The sequence below is a fragment of the Antechinus flavipes genome, chromosome 1, assembly GCF_016432865.1.
Source record: "Antechinus flavipes isolate AdamAnt ecotype Samford, QLD, Australia chromosome 1, AdamAnt_v2, whole genome shotgun sequence".
Taxonomy (NCBI): domain Eukaryota; kingdom Metazoa; phylum Chordata; class Mammalia; order Dasyuromorphia; family Dasyuridae; genus Antechinus; species Antechinus flavipes.
In genome coordinates, this window is record NC_067398.1 from 677,240,615 (window position 1) to 677,260,401 (window position 19,787).

Here is a 19,787-nt window from a genome sequence, read left to right on the forward strand (position 1 = left end):
GGGAGGGGGAAGGGGACTGAGTTGGGGGGTACCGCAGCCCCCCTTTCCAGGTCCCCATTCTCCCGGCCCGCTCTGGGATAGGGTGCCCCACCCCCTGCACCGCTGGGACAGAGCAATTCCCAGCTCCTACAGCCAATAGACCCAGGCCCTCTTCAGACTAATCCTCGCCCCAGAGTTCGGTTAGAGGGACTTCACTCAGTTACATTCGGCTCTCTACCCCACAAGTAATCAGGGACGAGAAGAGCCTCCAGAAGACTCTCCTACTCTGCACCCCAGAACTCACAACCTCCCCAGCCTCTTCTGCCTCGTTCAGGGAATATTCCTCCCCCCCCCTCACCTCCCCAATCAACATACTAGCATGGATGTTGGCCCCTCCCAGCATAAAGAACATCTATGCAGAATACCAAAGAGCTGGAACGGTTATGGAGGAGGCTGGGGGAACAGGCTCGACCTTCTCCCCACCCATGAGCATAGAGTCTTCCCCTTTGTATCAGCACTTCCTTCTGGGGGCTTAGAAAAATTCTTTCTCATCTCAGGATGATACTTTCCCTATTTGTAAAAAGAGGAATAAGATCTCTTCCAGCTCTGATATTCAGTGTTCTGAGGGTCCAACTCTGACATTGTGTGTATTAAGTGTCCTTCTAGTTCTGACATTATATACTAAGGGTCCTGGAACAGTTCTGATACTTATTGTTGTAAGGACTTACCTAGCATTGACATTCTCTGTACTGTGTTCCAAGATTGCTTTTAATTCATTCTAAAAAGTCTGTAGAGCTCTGCCTGGGGCCCTGATTTAGGGATGTAGGACTGAATTCCAAGGAATGAGAAAAGAAGAAATGAGCACAGGGCTGATGTGCTAGGAAGGAAAGACAGTGGAAGCTGAGATAAAGGAGGTGGTTAGTAGCTCAGGCTCCAAGCTGGATCAATAAAATGGAGAAACAGGATCATAGACTCAGGTGCCCCGCCCCCTGCTCCCTGGGGAAGTGAGGCTAGGAGAGGGGGAAGCTCCAGAGCAGATGGGAAGGAATGAGGGCAGCACAGGCAGCCAAGATTGACAGCCCCTGGTTGAAAACAGGATAAGGGAGAGGGGAGCTTGGTGAAAATGTGGGCGGGAGTATGTGTCTGCTTGCCTCCATTTGTATATCATGTATGTATATTTTTGTGAGGAGGAAGGAGAGAGAGAGAGAGAGAGAGAGAGAGAGAGAGAGAGAGAGAGAGAGAGAGAGAGAGAGAAAGTTACTACATCTTTCAAAGGATGCTAGATGCCCTGAGTAAGGGAGGCATTTAAGGAGGGTCCCTTTTCTGGGCCCTAGCTTTAGGGATCAAGGTCTAGGTCCTTTAACTTCCTTTTCTTCATCCTTGAATTAATTGGACCAGGCAATTTGAGGGCAGTCTATCTCACCCTTGTAGACCTGATCTGGGCAGGACCAGGGACAGCGTCAATCCTCTGAGCTTGAAGCAGATTTTTAACAGTGTCCAAAGTGTGGGCAGTTGCTGAGGCTCAAGCATCTTATTTGGCAACTAACTCCTCAACTGGGATGCCTTAGGAAATCTACTTTCCTGCAATCCTTTATTTTTGGACCTATGGGATCTATAAACATTCTAGGACTTCACATTGTCCAGAATAGAGAATCTAGCTCAGGGTTACAGGTTTTGTGATTGTTGTTGGGGGAGAGGGGAGAGCAGTAGATCCCAGGACTGACTTTAAGTAATGGGACCCTTTAGCGTATTAGTTTATTATAGACAGGGACTATTTGTGTTCCCAGTGGAACTTAGCTAGGAACTGAGTATACAGTGGGCACTCAGTATGATGCAACAGGAAGAGTATGAAACTGGAAGCCAGCAGACTTGGATCTTAGTCCAGGTTCTACCTTTGCTCACTCTGTTGCCTTAGGAAAGTGTAAAAAGAAAATTCTATCCATCCCCTTCCTTGTGTCTCCTCTTCCTCATCTGTAAGGTCCCTTTCCATTCTGACAATCTAACATCTTCTAAAGGGCAGGTGAAAGAGGAGCAAAGAAAGGAATAGGAATGCCAGGTTAGGAATCAAGAGTTGGGTTCTAGTCCTGAATCTGTAATCAAATTACTGTATCAGCTTGGAGAACTCCCTTCCCTATCTGGATTTCAGTTTACTCACTTTACATCTTCTTGTCCCATACAATCTCTCTCCTCACACGATATATCAGACCATTGAAGAGTTGCCTTAAAATATAGTCTACAATGTCTTGCAATTTCTCCCTGAGGGTCTTTTCATCACCCTGCCTATTTGCAGTCAACTTTCATTAGCTTCCTTGCCCCTCCTTCATCCATTCCCCAGATCTCTTGCCTAGGTACCTGTCTATCTGACCCTCGGATCCATCTGTTTCTCTGACCTATATGCCTCTCTAATCCATCTGCAGACAACTATCTATTTCTTTCAACCCATCTATTTTTAATTGTATTTTTCAATCAGCAAAAAATTTGACTTTTCTTCTCACTAGAATTAAGAATGTTAGAAAAACAAAGCCATTGTTTATAGTCAAGCAAATATAGTCAATATAGTCAAGCAAAACAAATTTCTACATTGACCATGTACAAAAATAATAACAATGATATGTCTCATTTTACACACTGAGTCCCTCACCTCTCTATCCAGAGATCGTTAGAATGTTTCGTAATTAGTCTTTTAGAATTGTGGTTGGTCATTACACCAATCAGAATTGCTAATTCTTTCAAAGTCATTTGGTCTTACAGTATTACTCTTATGATATAAATCATTCTCCTGGTTTTGTTCATTTCATTTTGCATCTGGCCAGATTTTTCTAAAGCCATACCCTTCAAATTTTCTTAAAGCACAATAGTATTCATCATAAATTTTTCAGCTTTTCCTCTCTTTATGGACATACCCTCAGATTCCCATTCTTTGTCACTTCAAAAAAGGGTTATAAATATTTTTGTATATCATTAGTAACTGATTTCATTTTGTTAGGATTAATCCGTCACTTAACAAAACTATGCTCTAATTGACCCTTCTCCCATCTTCCCTTTCCTCTTATTTCCTTGTGAAGTGAAATGCATTTCTATACTCATCTCTCTGTATTTTTCCCTCCTTTGACCAGTTCAAGTGTCAGCTGCTCCCCCACCTTCTTTTCCTTGTTTTTACAGATGTCTGCTTGTGCACTCTGATATTAGAAATAATTTTCCTTAATCTTCTTTATCTTCCTCCCCCTGGTATTTTCTTCTTCTTCCTCATTATTTTTAAAAAATTTTTAATTAAGTTTTCTATTTATTAAAAAAAGGATAGAAAAAGACAGAAAAGGAAAATAAACAAGAACAGAACAGAACATTGTCTTGTGCCTAGCAGAACATCAGGGAGGATTCAAAATATATAGCAATAAATTTCCAATTCAAGCAAGGATATATAATAGCATAAGAACTTATATTCATGAGTGCCCATCTTTTTTTTTTTTTTTGCTTCCTTGTAGGTTGTTCTTTTGTTCTCTGCTGTGCACTTTTTAAACTTTTTTTCCCCCTTTTCATCTTTAACACCTCCCCCAAGCAGGCTATACTTAAGTACAGATATATTTAATAAATACACACACATATATGCACATATATACACATACACTTTCACACCCATCCACAGACCCACACACATATACATATATATATATATATACACACACATACATAGTGACTTGCATACATATCTACATATGCTCAGCCACACACACATACACATACATACACATATATATGTATATACACACACACACATATACTATCCCTATTAACTTTTCTACTTTAATTCTGTTCCTTAACTTGCCTTGCTATTATTTAACTTTCTCCCGCCCATGGATCCCTCCCTTTTCTTCTTCTCCCACCCTTTGTACCTCCCTCCCCCATTCCTCCTCCCTTATTTCTTTATAGATTTTGGAAGGTTTTATACCATTCATGGTATATATATATATAATGTTGTCTATTTAACTCATTCCTGATTTGAATCGGTTTTCAGAACTACAAGCTCTCCTCTCCTCTCTAATGCCTGTGGATCTATCCTTCCTCTGCATCTCATTGTATAAATCTTTCTTTTAAACTACTCAATTATTGATGTCAATATTAAACATACAGTTTACATTTCCATGTAAAAACATAAACAATTTGTCTATGTTAAATTCCTTGAAATAAATCATGGATATTGACTCTTATGTGTTAAATTTTCTATTGAATTTAGGTTTGATTGAAAGAAAGTCCTGAAAATCTGCAAGTTCGCTGAATGTCCATTTTTTTCATTCAATATAGTGGATAATTTTGCTAGATATGATATTTTTGGCTGCAGACCTAGTTCTTTTGATTGCCAATATATATGATTCCAGGACTTGTGGTCTTTTTTGTGGCTGCTGATAAGTTCTGTGTGATTCTAATTGTAGCTCAATATTTAAATTTTATTCTTGTTTCTTGCAAATTTTTCTCTTTGATCTGGGGGTTTTGAAATTTGGCGGTAATATTCCCGTTTTCCACAAAGGGTCTCTCTGAGGTGGTGATTGGTGGACTTTTTCTATTTCTACTTTTCCCTCATGTTCTATCACTCCAGGACAATTTTCTTGGATTATTGCATTATTGTATCAAGATTCTTTTTTTGGGTCACAGTTTTCAGGTAATCCAATTTTCTTATATTTTCTCTTCATGATTTGTTTTCTAGATGTGTTGTTTTTCTTATGTTTCACTCTCTGTTTTATTTTTTCATTCTTTATATTCTATTTTGTTATTCTTGGTCTCTTATAACCTCACTGGCTTCCTCTTGCCCAATTCTAGTTTATAAAGTGTAATGGGCTGAGGCTTGAGTTGATGCACTGAGGTCCCAAGCACATGAGGCTAAATAGTAATTGGACCATACTCTATTAATAGATAAGCTTGGAGAGAGAATGGCCTCCACCCACTCTTTGTGCAAGTCCTGATGTGTTGTATAGGAAATGATGATTTTGGTGGGTGGAGGCAGGGGAGTGGAAAAGGAAGGGGGAGAGAGACTTCTGGGACGGCCATTGCCACGGTTGCCTCCACTCACTTTTTCTGTTTGTTAAGTGTCTGAGGCTGGATTTGAACTCAGGTCCTCTTGACTTCAAGGCTAGTGCTCTATCCACTGAGCCATCTCCTCCCCTTCCATCTCCTCCCCTTAAATGATTTTCAGAAATTGATAGGAGATATCCAATGGATGCGACCAGTATTAGGCTTGACTACCTATCAGTTACAACCATTATATGATATTTTAAGGGGAGACAGTGCTTTAAATTCACCACGCCAGCTTACAAAAGAAGCTCAAGAGGCTTTGAGAGAAGTTGAACTGGCTTTATCCAATGTGGTTGAGAGAGTCACTCAAAAACCTTTGGAAATAACAGTTTTTGCCACACAAGAGGCACCCACAGCAGTCCTTCATCAAGGAGACAGTGTGATAGAATGGGTGAACCTCCCGGCACAACCAGAACAAAGCCTTACTCCTTACCCAGTGCTTGTGGCTAGAATTTTGTTAAAGGCCATTAAGCGAGCAGTACAATTATCTGGGGCAAGACCTGATAAGATATACACCTTTTATACCAATACACAAATTAATGTGTGTTGTGAGACCATCCCAGAGTGGCAAATTTTATTAGCCGTGGCTCCTAATTTTATACATGGGTCTCCATTAAAGATAACCAGACTTTTACATAATTGGCGATGGATTCTTGAAGAAAAAGTTTCTAAAGTTCCTCTTAAAGGACCAACTATCTTTACAGATGCATCCAAACACAATATTTGTGCTGTATACTCTCATGATTTAACCATAAAGAGAGTAGTCAGAACTCCTTTTCAGTCCACTCAGCAGAACGAATTGTATGCAATCATGTTAGCTCTCACTTATTACCCAGGAGACATAAATATAATATCTGATTCAGCCTATTCAGTAGGTGTGGTACAAAGAATTGCCACAGCCCAAATAAAATTTGCAGCTTCTAATATATATCAGCTCTTTAAGGAACTTCAGGAGCAAGTGAGAAAACATCCAGGTAAGATTTATATCTTGCATATTCACTCACATAGTGGACTCCCAGGCCCTATTTTTGATGGGAATTCAAAGGCAGATAGCCTTTTAACTATGTTAGCCAGTACACCTTTATTTCAGGAGGCCCAGGAATCCCATTCTAAGTACCATCAGGCTGCTCGAGCTTTGCGTTTACAATTTGGGATTACAAAAGAGGAAGCTAGGAGCATAGTAAAAAGCTGTACGGCTTGCCTTCCTTTCCATGCTCCTACACTGCCTCCAGGAAGAACCCTCGTGGTTTGAGACCCAATGAAATCTGGCAAATGGATGTGACCCATTATAAATCTTTTGGTCGTCTGTCTTTTATCCATGTTGTGGTAGACACCTTTTCAGGATTCACTTTTGCCATACCAGCAGCAAAAGAGACAGCCCGAGTGGTCACTGAATTCCTCATGCAAGCATTTGCCATTATGGGTGTGCCACAAGCAATAAAAACAGACAATGGTCCTGCATACACCTCCAAACATTTTGCACACTTTTGTGCACAGTATAAGATTTTACACACCACTGGCATACCCTTTAATCCTCAAGGACAGGCAATAGTAGAGAGGAGAAACAGAGATATTAAGACGCTGCTCCAAAAACAAAAGAAAGGGGGAGCCACAGGTAACCCTAGAGAGCTTCTAAATCTAGCACTTTATACTATTAACTTCTTGATTTTTGACAAAGATGCACTGGCTCCGGCAGACAGGTTTTATAACCCACCGGAAGGGCAATGTCCAGTGCGAGCAGCTCCACTATCTTTAGATAATCGCCAGGTGATGTGGAGAGACCCAGAAAGTGGTGAATGGAAGGGACCAGATAGGCTAACTGCTTGGGGGAGAGGGTTTGCTTGTATCTCTACAGGTGAAGAAGGAATCAGATGGGTGCCAACGAGCCGTATTCGCCTTGTCCATCGCAGAGAGACGGAGCAGACCCTTGAAACGAAGGAGAAGACCCAAGAAACATCGGGTGGTTCTGTTGCTGATTGTGCCCACCACTGAAAGAGCGTGGCAGTTATGGCGTTTGACTTATGGACATAGAAAATCATTGGACTTTAAAACCCTCAGGAATCATTGGATTTTCTGAGAAATGATAAGACTGTTACAGGACTTCAAAATCTGCTGGAATCATTGGATTCCCTAAGACATAAAAAGACTTTTGCTGGACTTCAAAAACTTGGGGGATCATTGGATTCCCTGATATGTGAAGCAATGGACAATAGACTGGTTTTGGACTATCTCTTGGCTGCTGAAGAAGTGTATGTGTGACTGCTGTTTACATACTCTCCTTCTAGGACTTTTGGCAATCTTTTACAACACAATGTTGATTTATATTGTTTGTTATACCGTTACTTGGGTGTATAATTCATGTTTGTTACACCACATCAAGCCTGCACTGACTGTGGGGAGAGTCATCACTAATAGCCTTTGCGTTGTTGCTATGTGCTATGTGCTATGTGTTCCCATGCTGATGGGTTTGTGCATAATAAGACCCTTGAGCCCAGAAACCTGCTAGCAAACCCCACTTCCCTTTGGTGCTTTTCATCTCCCTTCCTGAGATGTCAGGGAGGGCGTGATTATCTCCTTTTTAGTGCTTTCACCTCCCTTCCTGAGAAGTCAGGGGGGTCGTGATCACTTCCTTTTCGGTGCTTTCACCTCCTTTCCTGAGAAATCAGGGAGGGTGTGATCACCTCCCCTTGGGGGCTCTGACCTCCCTGAAGAGTCAGGGATGGCATGATCACCTGTGTTCTAAAACAAAAGAAAGCGGGAGATGTAATGGGCTGAGGCTTGAGTTGATGCACTGAGGTCCCAAGCACATGAGGCTAAATAGTAATTGGACCATACTCTATTAATAGATAAGCTTGGAGAGAGAATGGCCTCCACCCACTCTTTGTGCAAGTCCTGATGTGTTGTATAGGAAATGATGATTTTGGTGGGTGGAGGCAGGGGAGTGGAAAAATAAAGTGTTATTTTCATCTTTAAGATTCTGTATTCTCCTTTTCTAATTGGATAACATTTTTTCATTATCTTTTTTTTTCTTGGATGCCTGTCATTTTATTTTAATTTTTTTGAGTTCTTCTATAAATTCTCTCTGGGAGCCATGTAATGTTATTTTTTAGGACAGAATAAGCTTTTTTTAACTTCAGTGTCCTTCTCTGAAGATGAGCCTCCATCTTCCCAATTTCTATAGTAAGTTTCTATGGTTAGGTGTAATGGGCTGAGGCTTGAGTTGATGCACTGAGGTCCCAAGCACATGAGGCTAAATAGTAATTGGACTATACTCTATTAATAGATAAGCTTGGAGAAAGAATGGCCCCCACCCACTCTTTGTGCAAGTCCTGATGTGTTGTATAGGAAATGACGATTTTGGTGGGTGGAGGCAGGGGAGTGGAATAGGAAGGGGAGGAGAGACTTTTGGGACGGCCATTGCCACGGTTGCCTCCACGGTTGCCTCCACGGTTGGCTCCACTGTTGGCTCGGCTCGCGTCGCTCTCTCTTAGCTGGCTTCCTGTCGCAACTGCCTATATTTGCTATCGCAATCTTTCTTGCCTATATTTGCTATAGCAATCTTTATTCACCTCTTCACTTCAATAAATATTGAAGATTTTCCCCTTAACCTGAATTCCTGACTCCGGCTGACTTTAAACACGCGGTCATTACAGTTAGGTCCTTTCTCTTTGCCAGTTCATTTTTTTTTTCAAAAAATGAGAAGTATTAGCTTAAGCACCTCTAATCATGGGGTGGGGAGATGGTGCTTCCAGCTTCACTTCAGCTCTCCCCTCTGACCTGGAACCCAAACCAAAAAAGCCCCTCCTACAAACAAATGCCTACAGTTGGCAGCATCCCTGCCTATTGCTTCTACCCCACTGGATGTTGGTTCCTTCTGGCCCAGGGCTGCAACTCAGAAGCACAGCTGGGCCTGACATAGCTAATCAGCTAAGGTTCCCTCTGTCTTTCTGGACTGAAACCTGGACCAGAAATTAAGGAGGGGAAAGTTTCTTTGGTTCAGATTGAGGCTCCAAACAAATCCAGCTAGCCCCAGAGGTCCTCACTTGTTTCTGTGGAGTTAGCTCAGAGGTGTTTGCACTTCAAGTGGGTTAATCCCCAGTCCCCCAATCCGAGGTCTTTATTCGGGTCTTCTTGGGTTGTACCAGGAAGACCCCTGTTCTGCCCCACGTCTTCTTGATTTTTCACCAGTCTATGTTTGCCTTGTGATGGAAATTTGTTCAGTTTGTGGGGAAAATCTGAAGAGGTTAAAACTTACTGACCTACTGCATCATCTTCCCAGCATCCTCCCAATTCCAATATTCTTTTAAGATCATCATCTATATTTTTTCCTAGAATCTCAGGGATTCTTAACATGGAGTCTATGAACTCATTTTAAAAATATTATGACAACTACATTTAAAAATAATTGGTTTCTTTTGTAATTCTATGTATTTTAGGTATTTAAAAACATTCTTCTAAAAAGAGGTCCATAGGTTTCAACAGACTTCCAAAGAAGTCTATGAAACAAAAACATTTAAGAATCCCTCTTCTAGATTGTCTCTCTGGCCTCTATCTCCCTTTAGTTTTTCATTCACTCTGCTCTGTCTCTCTCTTTTAACTAATTGTCCACATATCCCTCTACCACTCTTCAAAGCAAAAAAAAAAAAAATCAATTGTCACTTATCCAGAACACTCACCATTCGGAGTGAAGGTGAGAAGTGACTCTGCACTGCTGTAATTTGGGTGGGGAGAAGATGTAAAGGACAAAGTGGGCAGGTTAAGACATATAGCTTGGACAGTGGGGCATACAGTCCCTTCCCCACATCTTCATAATCCACTCAAGTGCTTTAACCATCCCAGACTATCCCTACATTTCAGCTTACATGGGCAATTTTTTGGAAGGGAATGGACAGGCTGTTTGCCCCACAAGAAGATTGGACCAGCCATTGAGAGGACCTTTTCGATGTGAAAACAGCAGAAAAGAGTCCAGAAACATTATTCTAGTTCAGGCTCTGCCATCAAATGGCTGGATGAGCTCAGGGAGGTCAGTTACCTTCCATGGATCTCTTTCACTTGCATGAGGGAGAAAGACAAGAGGGAAGATATTTTCTGTGGTCTGCTCTGCTCAATCATCCTAGATGGGATCTGAGAAGCCCAGGAGTGGGGGATAGGGTGTGGAAGGAAGACATGAATGAGGGAATGAATGCGGAAGAGAATGAATGAGTGAATGAACACCTAACAGATTTAATTCTCATCAACCCAACTTTCTGAGGGCATTCCTGAATTGGATGTTCTGCACCTATTGCATTTTCCATCAAAGAGTTACCAAGAGCCATTCCACTAGGCATGAAAAACTGTGCAAAACCCCTGATCTCCCCAGAGCAGAGTAACTACCACTTAACCTCCTCCAGGTACCAATTTATTGAAAGTTCTATTCTTTACAGCATGTTCTTTGCACCTATGGATGTGTTGCCTGGAGGTAAGCGTGGGACTTGCTGGTTAGATATTGTCTCTCTGTGGTTGGGGCCTCCCTCAAAGGTCACAGGAACCCACAGCCTTGGAGGGTCGAGAAATCCTGGGGAAATGGAGCAGAACTAAAAAGACCAGATCCATGGATGCCTCTTTCCCAGTTCCTAGGTGATGGATGGGAAGAGGGGTCACGTCAAAAAGGGGGCAGATCTGAGGCAAATTATTGGCTGATCTCTAGGAACTGTAATTCTAGAACAGACTTTTTGGGGACAGAAGGAGCAATATTAATGGCCAAGAGATGGGGTAGAATCATCATTGCTGAAACCTAGAATCTGATTCTAGGTTTCTGGATGAAGAAGAGGCTTGGGGATTGGTTATAAGGCACTTAGGGCTCTCTTGGGGTGCTCTCCCAGGCATAGTCCTGGGTTCACTGCTTCCCCTCTAGAAGACAGGAGACAATTTAGCTTTGGTACAGCTTTCTCCTAAGTGTGTATCTCTCCACCAATGCCAGGCAAATTCAAGGTGAGGCACATTGGTTCAGGAAGAGAAAGAATCCATAGATAAGAGAATCCTGCCCCTGCCCCTGCCTTGGGTCTCTTGAGACCCTCTCTGGTGGTCTCTTTAAATTCCTTCCAGCCATAGGTCATAGGTCATAAAGCTGGAAGGGACCTTAAAGATCATCTGCCCACCCCTCTCCTGCTACAAATAGAGAAACTGAGGGCCACGACTATCTTCTATTCTTACCAAGCCCTGGAGAAAGAAGAAGCAGACATATTGTCTATCTCACCCATTTCACAGGACAGAAAAATTGAGGCAAAGTACAGAAAAACTAGAGATGAAGGCATCAAACCCAAGCACCAGTCCCTGCCAAATGTGCTCTCTCTCTCTCTCTCTCTTTCTCTCTCTCTCTCTCTCTCTCTCTCTCTCTCTCTCTCTCTCTCTCTCTCTCTTCCCCTTTCTCCTTCCCTCCCTTTTTTTCTCTCCCCTCCTTTCTTGGAAGAGGAACCTTCCAGTTCCTTATCCCCTAGGGATTCAGTCACAGTGATACAGGCCATGCTTAGAGAGAGGGAGGATTGACATGAGAGGATGCTCAAGCTGTGCTGTTTGTGACCAGAGGGGTAATGAACTTGGAGTGGCGAATACCCAGGGAGTAAGCAGGTGACCGGGTCCAGTGTACCGTGACTTGCTCAGGATTGTGGGCCCCAGGCCCTGGTGTCTGGAAAAGGGGGCGAGGAGCACTGGGGCGGCCCAGCATGGTATAGGCAGGCCCCCGGCGTTGCCTATAAGCATCTGGGTCTGTGCACTCATATTGGCCTGGCCCAGGGAGCTGGGATGGATCCTCAGTGAAGCGGGCCTGGGCCGTTCGACCCGACACTGAGTAGCTAGGACTGCAGGGTTTGGTAAAGATCTGGGAGCCCCACAGAGAAGGCAGGGTATAGCTGTTGGGGGCCGGGATGGAGTTCACCAGGCGGCAACGGGGAGTGCGTAAGCCCAGGCTATAAGCAGGAGGTCTTGGTTGGTTGATGGGAGGCACCTTCTCCGGGCTGTAGGCACCAGGACCAGGCGTCACCTCCAGATCTGTGGAATACAAGTGCCTAGAGTCACCCATAGAAACTGTGTCACCTCCTTGCTGCTAAACCTTCAGTTTAGGCTCCCACTGGATTTGGGATAAAATTCTATCCTTTATCTTGACAATAAAAGCCTGAGTCCACCCAACATTCTCTACTCTCATTTCTGCACTCCTCTGTTAGAGAGACAGTATTGGGGTAGCGGACAGAATGTTGGAAGCAGGAGACTCTGAACCCTGCCTCAGACACTTACTAACTGTGTGTCCCTTGGCAATTGCTTACTCTCTCTGTGCCTCAGTTTCCTCATTTGTAAAAATGAAGAAGTAGGTTTGACTCTCGACTTTGTGATCCTCCTCCTGACAAATAATTGATTCTCTGTCCCTTCACCTTGTCCCACCCACTTCTTTCATGCCTTTGTCTTCTCTACCTAGAACGAACATAGACCTAGTTCAGATGCTACCTTCTCTACAGTCACCCAGGGGAAAGTATCATTTCCTTCTTCAAATATTCGTAGGACTTTTTAATGGGAATATATCATTAGTGTCTCTCATTACTTTCCTTGTAATCTAGAATTATGGCTCCTGGGGTCATTGTCCTTTTTAGTTTTGGCATAATGATAAATTAACTAATCAATAATAGCAATGCATACAGCACTTTAGGTTTACATAGTGCTTTACATATGCTATCTCATTTGATCCTCACAGTAACTCTGTGAGGTAGGTGCTATTATTATCACTGTTTTACAGATAAGGAAACTAAGGCAGGCAGAGGTGAAGTGCTAGCATCCTCAGCTTAATTAAACCCAAGGATCCTGCAGAGTAGAAACAGCATTTGTTGAATCAAATGACAACCAGATTGTGTCATAGCAACTGAGAGTCTCAGGGTTGGAAATATCCTCAGAGGATATTTAGCTGAACTTGAACTTGAACAGGATTCCCTCTCCATCAGAGGTTCTCACTTGGATGTGGGGGCAATGGGAGTTAAGTGATTTGGCTAGGGTCACACAGCTAGCAAGTATCTGCAGTCACTTTTGAACTTAAGTTCTCCTAACTCGAGGGCTAGATCTCTATCTATCGTCACATCTAGCTGCCTTCTCCTTCAAAGGTTTTTAATCTGGCATCATGAATTTGGATGGGGAAAAAAGTGACATCTTAACTTATTCCTTAGTCTTTCCTTAATAACTCGATTATGAAAAGGGATTTATCAGATTCAAGGATGACAAAATTTATGAACCCTACCCCTGCATCTACCACCTAGGAACATTTATCCAGATTCCCCTAGTTTCATTTCTGACAAATGGCTTTCCCCAGTGACCCATTCCATTTGTTCAAAACATTTTCCTTATATATTTTTGGGAATGTCTCCATAAAATTTCCATCAGCTGGTCCTATGTCTTTGTTCTGGAGTTAAGCATTTTCAGGCTGATTTCTCTTCCTCATGACTCTTCCTCATGACATCCTTAAAGACAAGCTACCATATCTCCCTTTCCTCAGTCACTTCTCTAGGCTAAACATCAACAGATCTTCCAATTCAATATTCATTAATACAGATGAATTTTCAGAGCTTATTCCCTTCAATTAGTTCTGATTGTCAATATTAATCTTAAGTTATGGCACCCAAAAATGGTATTCTGCAAATGATCTGACCAGATCGTACAAGATCCAGTAAAGCCATCACTTCCTTCAATCTGGACATGATGCTGGTAAGCTTGTTTAATCATCATGTCACACTGCTGACTCATCTTGAACTTTTTGTCTCTAAACATGTCCTGCTCTTCTCTTGGACACATCATCATCTGGCTATCCATCTGGTTTCCCCATTTTAATGCTTATTTTTTTTATCCACATGTAAGATTTGACATTTGAGTCATGAGTTCAAGGTTCTGTGATTTCATCCCTACGGATTCACCCTCCTCCAGTGCAGACCACGACATATGTACAACTTGGAAAGTTGTGGTGGCTGACAAATTCACTACCCTGTAGTAAATCTGGTGATAAGTTGCTCCAAGTTTAATTAAGCAAGTCCTGGAACAACAGATGTATAGCATAGTTGGTTAGCAGGCCTATATGTAGAGATATTCCCATCTTGTGGAGACTCTCTGGAGTTTGCACTTGGCTGTTGACAACTTTTGAATACATACCACCGTAAAGCAGCAGAGTCATGAGTATTTGTATTTAAATGCATCTTAGAAAATTTAACTCATTATTTTAGCTTTGGCTAAATGGCTCTCTCCATTCCTGTTTAGATTCCCTGCCCCCTTGACCCCTTTCTGGGCTGATGTCTCATCTCACTTCTAGACCGAGGTCCTCAAAAGAATTTTAGTTATTTCTGTACCTAAACTCAGCCCAACTCAATCGCCTGCCCAACAAACCCAGACCTATTTGTCTATTAGTCACATTGGGCAAAGTGGGAGAGGGGGTCTCCAGAAGCACCAGGGCTTGCCAGGAGTCTGTAGGAAAAACAGGAGCCAGAAGCCCCGGTAACTTACCTTTGGGCTTGGTGCGGGACTGCAGGGAGTAGGCAGGGGCACTGCTCCGGCCAAAGCGGGTAATGTTGGGCTGCACAAAATAGCAGGGCCCAGGACTGGAGTCTCGTCGAGGTGCTGGAGAGAAGTGGGGAGAGAGGCCAAAGCCCCGGATACCAACGCCCTTGGCAACTCCTGGTCAGAACAGCCCCTCTGTCCTGCCCTGCCTTCCCTTGCCCTGTCCAGGAGTCCTTGGGTTCATCTTAGTCTGGGGAGTTTTTGTAACAATTACCCCATCTTAAGCATAGTACATTCCATATACAATCTGACCTTCTTGTTGCTCCTCATGTAAAAATAAATCTCATCTCCCACCCAAGGAATTGGTTCCGGCCGTCAGGAAGCTTATATTCTACCTGGGTCAGTTGGGAATACATGTACATAGCTAAGAAAATACAAAGGATACTCAATGTAAATGCAAAGTAATTGGAGTGGGGGTGAGATGGAGCACGGGTCATATAAGAGATGGCCCTGGGTGGGAGGAGAGTCTTGCTTCCCTTCTATCTGAAGACATAGTTGTACATATCTGGCTTTTTGCCTCTCCCATGAGAATGTAAACATACTATTTTTTTGCCTTTCTATCTCTAGTTCTTAACACCGTGGGTTTTTGTTGTTATTATTTGTTTTGTTTTGTTTTTATTCTATGCTCCACTCCTAGTATAGTTTTTGGCACATAAAAGCATTTAACAGATCCTTATTAAATTGAATTGAATTAATACAGGCTTCTCTCTCCAACTATTCCTCAATCAAAATGTCTTCCTCTGCCATCCACACCAAGACCTCCTCCAAATAACAGCAGTCCCTCCTTCTAGAGAGATTCCCAGTTTCTAAAGTATTTTTCTCTCAATAGCCCCATGGGGGTAGAAGATGAACCTGTCCTCATACCCATTTTACAGAAAAGGAAACTGAGATTCAGAGAGGTCAAACTTGTTAAAGGTCATAAATGACAGGTGGGAATAATAATAATAGCTAGCATTTATACAACACTTTAAAGTTTGAAAGAGTTTTATCTCATTTTGTTCTCACCACAGCCCTAGGAGGTAACTGCTATAATTATCCCTCATTTTATTTAACTATGTACATATATTCCTTACTATTCCCCATTTTACAGGGGATAAAACTGAGGTATATAGGAACTGAGGGACTTGTCTATTGGCACCTGTGTCTAAGGTCACTGAGCTAAGTATCCAGATATAGACTCAGACCCAGTGCGCCATCTGATGTACCATCTTGCCACCTTTGTGAGGATAGGAGGATAGAGACAGTGAAGAGGTTTCTTAACTTGTAGGTAGGAGATCTGGTAGATCCCTAACTTGCTTTGTAACCTAGCCTAAGTGCTTCTCTGAGCCTCAGCTTCCCCACTTATGAAATAAGGATAGAAATGCTTGCAGTTTCTATCTCACAGAGATGCTTCCAGGAAAACTTTTTAAAGCTTTGATTCTCTGTGTCTACAAGAGATGATGATGAAGATGATGATGATGATAAATCTATCTGCATGCTGTATCCCCCAGAAGATATAAATTCTTTTGCTGCAGGTACTATTTATTTCAATTTTTATTGCTATCCTCAAAACTTAATATAGTGCCCAGCACACAGCAGTTGCTTAATAAATGCTTGTTGACTGACTGAATGATGATAAGGATGAGAATAGAATTTTGAAGTCATTATTATTAACCATTATTAAATAGTTAACTTTTGCATGATGCTCTCAGGTCTGCAAAAAGCTTTACACATATGATCTCAATTGTTTGCACGTTCACTTGCATCTTATACACACATTCGTATACACATGGAAGCAAACTCTGTAAGGGCAAATCTTGCCCATCTCTATGACGTTGTCTCCCAAGCCCAGAAAGCAATACTAGGTGTGATGTGAGTGTCAGATTCCATATGAAGTAAGCCCTTATGTCCCATGTTTCTAACCAGAGGAATTTGCACACCCACCAAAAAACATCCAGGTCTGTAGTCTCTAGACAGACTCACTTGGATAGAGATACACTATATGGACATACACATGTTCAAAAAACTTTGTACACAGAACAAAGCACAGAGAAACATGTAAAGGTCATCCATGTTGATGCTTTAGGTGCTTGCAATGTGTGGCCAGGATAGGACAGGAGGGATTGACTCCAATTCACAGATGAAGTAACCAAGACCCAAGAAAGACTGAAGGTTTCTAATCCAAGGTCAGTGTTTTTCTCTGATGATTTTTCTAGATGCACACATGTTGTTTGAACATATAACACACAGGTGAATACATACATAGATAAAACATGCAGCTATGCTCGCAAATACACACAAGGCAGTTATATGCATTAATGTATGCATCTACAGACAAATAATGACTCGTGTACATATGTACATAAACACAAGTAACAGATGCATGTATGTACACATGTACATTTACACACAGAGACATGCAGCTGTGTTTGCAAATGTGCATGAAGCAGATACATGCATTGCACTATACATACACAGACAAGTATCAAGTGCATGTATGTATAATGTATGTGTGTACATATAACATAGAGATGGACACATGCATAGATTAAACATGCAGCTATGTTTGCAAATACACACGAGGCAGTTATATGAATTAATGCATGAATCTGCAGACAAATAATGAATTGCGTACACATATACACAAACACAAATAACAAACTTATGCACATATAGATGTATGTTCACATAACATGCAGATGAACACATAAATATATGAAACATGCAGCTATGCTTGCAAATACACACAGGCAGTTATATGCATTGCATGCATGCACCTAGAGACAAATAACAAGTGTATGTACATACATACATAAAAACAAGTAACAAATGCATGTATACATGTATATGTGTGAACATAACAGAGATGTACAGATACACACAGACATGCAGCTGTGTTTGCAAATGTGCATGCATGTAACACAGAGATGGACATATACATAGATAAAACATGCAGCTATGCTTGCAAACACACACAAGGCAGTTATATGCATTAATGCATGCATCTGCAGACAAATAATGAATGTGTGTACATACGTACCAAACACAAGTAACAAATGCATGCATGTATATGTGCACACATAACAGAGATGTACAGCTACACACAGAGACATGCACGAAGCAGATGAAACATTACATTGTACATATACAGACACGTATCCAGTGCATGCATGCACACTCACACATGTATGCACGTATATGTTAGAGATGTACAGACAGACACGCAGGTATGCAAATGTGCACGAGGCAGATACATTGCATTGTGCATACACAGGCACAAATAATGAATGCATACGTGCACATACACAGGTTAATGCATACATACACAATGTATCAATTTATGTCTGTCTGGCTAACTCTCTGCATGCGTGGGCAGTGTATACAGAAATACACACGTAAACATACATAGTATCAGGCAGAGTTTGCGCAGCTCCTCAGGGGAAGACAAGAAAGGGCTCTGGGCTTGGGCCGGGCCCAGAAGCTGAGAGGCCCCGGGGAAGGGTAGGATAAAGTTGGATGTGTGGCCCTGGGGCCTGTGACTGTGCCCAGCAGGGCATTCAAGCACTCCTGAAGGCCGGCCAGAGCCCAAAGCCACATCTGCCCCAGATCTGAGCAACACAAAGAGCGCAGACCTGAGAGTGAGTAAGATCCGGCCCAGGAGTGACCTGGCCCACCTCAATCTCCTTCCACCCTCTCACCCCCGCCCCTCGGACAAGAGGCAAGCTGCCAGCTCTTCTCATGCCCCATAGTCCTCTCCTCTTAAAAAAATAAAATAAAATAAAAAACTTAGGGTCTGCAGAGCAGAGGATGGTCCTTCCCTCTCACAGAGTCCAAGTCCATTAGAAATCTGCCCACTTCTCTTTCTTCTCTCATTGGGCACCCTAGAGGGGCTGGGTCTCCCCACTCCCGCACCCCTCCCCCTAGTGTACTGAGAAGTGGGCGGAGTCCCCGCCGGGTGCCCGCAGGGAGATGAGAAAACCTCAGCCTTCCTAGCCCCACGTCTGACCCGTCCTCTCATCTTATCAGCCCCTTTCCTCCTCCCTTTCTTCTCCCCTTCCTTCCCTGTTCTTTCCCCTTGTCTGACCTCTCTTCTCGCCTCTCTCCTTACCTGCCTTTTCCCTTCTTCTCTCACTGATGTTTGTGGGCTCTTTTTTCTCTCTGTCCGCCCCCTCCCCCATCTCTCCACTGCCCATCCTTGAATTCCCTCCTCAGATCTCTCCCTTCCCGCTCCCCAAATCTCTCCTGTCTCCGGTAGCTTCTCTGTCCCCCTTCTTACCGTCGCAGGGCCTGCTGAGGAGGGAGTACGCAGGACTAGCCTTCTTGGTGAAGTCATGGCTGATATAGCCCACGGTCGAGGGAAGCCAGAACAGGTCGGGACCCGGACCTACAACCCCATGAAGGGGCCCCTCAATTCGATTCCAAAAGCCCCGAGAAGGTGGGGCTCAGCCCCAGGTGGGAGCCACCATAGCCCGCCCATCCGCGAGGATCCCCATTTTGTTAGCCCTTACTTGGCTTGTTCCTCGTAGGTCAGCTTTGGGGAAGGGGAGGGAGTGGAAAGGATTTTGAAAATCTCAGTCAGACATTTCCTGCTCACTCTCTTTTCCCTTCATCCTTCCTGTTCATACCCTCCCTCTTATCAAGACCGTTAGGACCCCTTAGGAGGAGCAAGCCAGCCACTTAGGGAGACACGGCCTGGGAAGTCCTTTTCACCGAGAGGAGCTGTCAGGTTAGGGGGATGGTGACACTTTCTGGGACTCAGTCATGGGAACCCAAGAGGGTGTGGTTTTAACCTATTCTGGGGGTCGGGATCTCTTGTCTACCCCCTTCCCTCACCTACTGAAGGGCTAAAGCAGCTAGAGGGCCCACATACCGGTCTCACACATAGTGATCCCCGATGTCTTCTTCTGGCCTTTCTCAGCCTCCTGACACACGGTGGCCCGTCGGGCTAAAAGAGCACCAGGCAGACGGGGAGGAGGGGGTCCGCAGGTCAGGGTGCCCATGGTAGAGGCAATCCCCTAGGGATGAAGAGAATCAGGGAGGGAGCAGGGCTCTAAACCCACTGGTTCAGGGTGGTAAAGGCTGGAGGGGGGGCAGGGAAAGGGGAGGGGGTCGGAGCTATGTCCAACCATCCACCCCGAAAGCCTGCCCGTGTCTGTCACACTGCCCTAGGTTCTACTGGAACAAGATTCCCACTCAGGCAATGACTA

The 19,787-nt window shown here is 43.4% G+C and overlaps 1 protein-coding gene across 1 annotated transcript; it reads right to left on the reverse strand.

Annotated features, from left to right (window-relative positions):
• Positions 1-11,413: 11,413 nt before the first annotated feature.
• On the reverse strand, positions 11,414-19,580 carry ODF3L2 (outer dense fiber of sperm tails 3 like 2). The gene is made up of 4 exons (XM_051975810.1): positions 19,451-19,580; positions 18,857-19,021; positions 14,548-14,661; positions 11,414-12,069 (listed from the first exon to the last, which is right to left on the reverse strand). Exons 1-4 carry the CDS (start codon positions 19,578-19,580, stop codon positions 11,582-11,584), a joined length of 897 nt encoding a protein of 298 aa, XP_051831770.1. The 3' UTR covers positions 11,414-11,581.
• Between the last annotated feature and the right edge of the window lie 207 nt (positions 19,581-19,787).

What these genes read in the sequence shown, in the direction of transcription:
- ODF3L2 (XM_051975810.1), bottom strand. Translation starts at nt 19,580, where the DNA reads ATGGGCACCCTGACCTGCGGACCCCCTCCTCCCCGTCTGCCTGGTGCT. An exon ending in CCTCAGCAGGCCCTGCGACG is followed by an intron (nt 14,662 to 18,856) that starts GTAAGAAGGGGG and finishes ACTTCTCTCCAG; the next exon opens with CACCTCGACGAGACTCCAGT. An exon ending in GTCCCGCACCAAGCCCAAAG is followed by an intron (nt 12,070 to 14,547) that starts GTAAGTTACCGG and finishes TGTATTCCACAG; the next exon opens with ATCTGGAGGTGACGCCTGGT.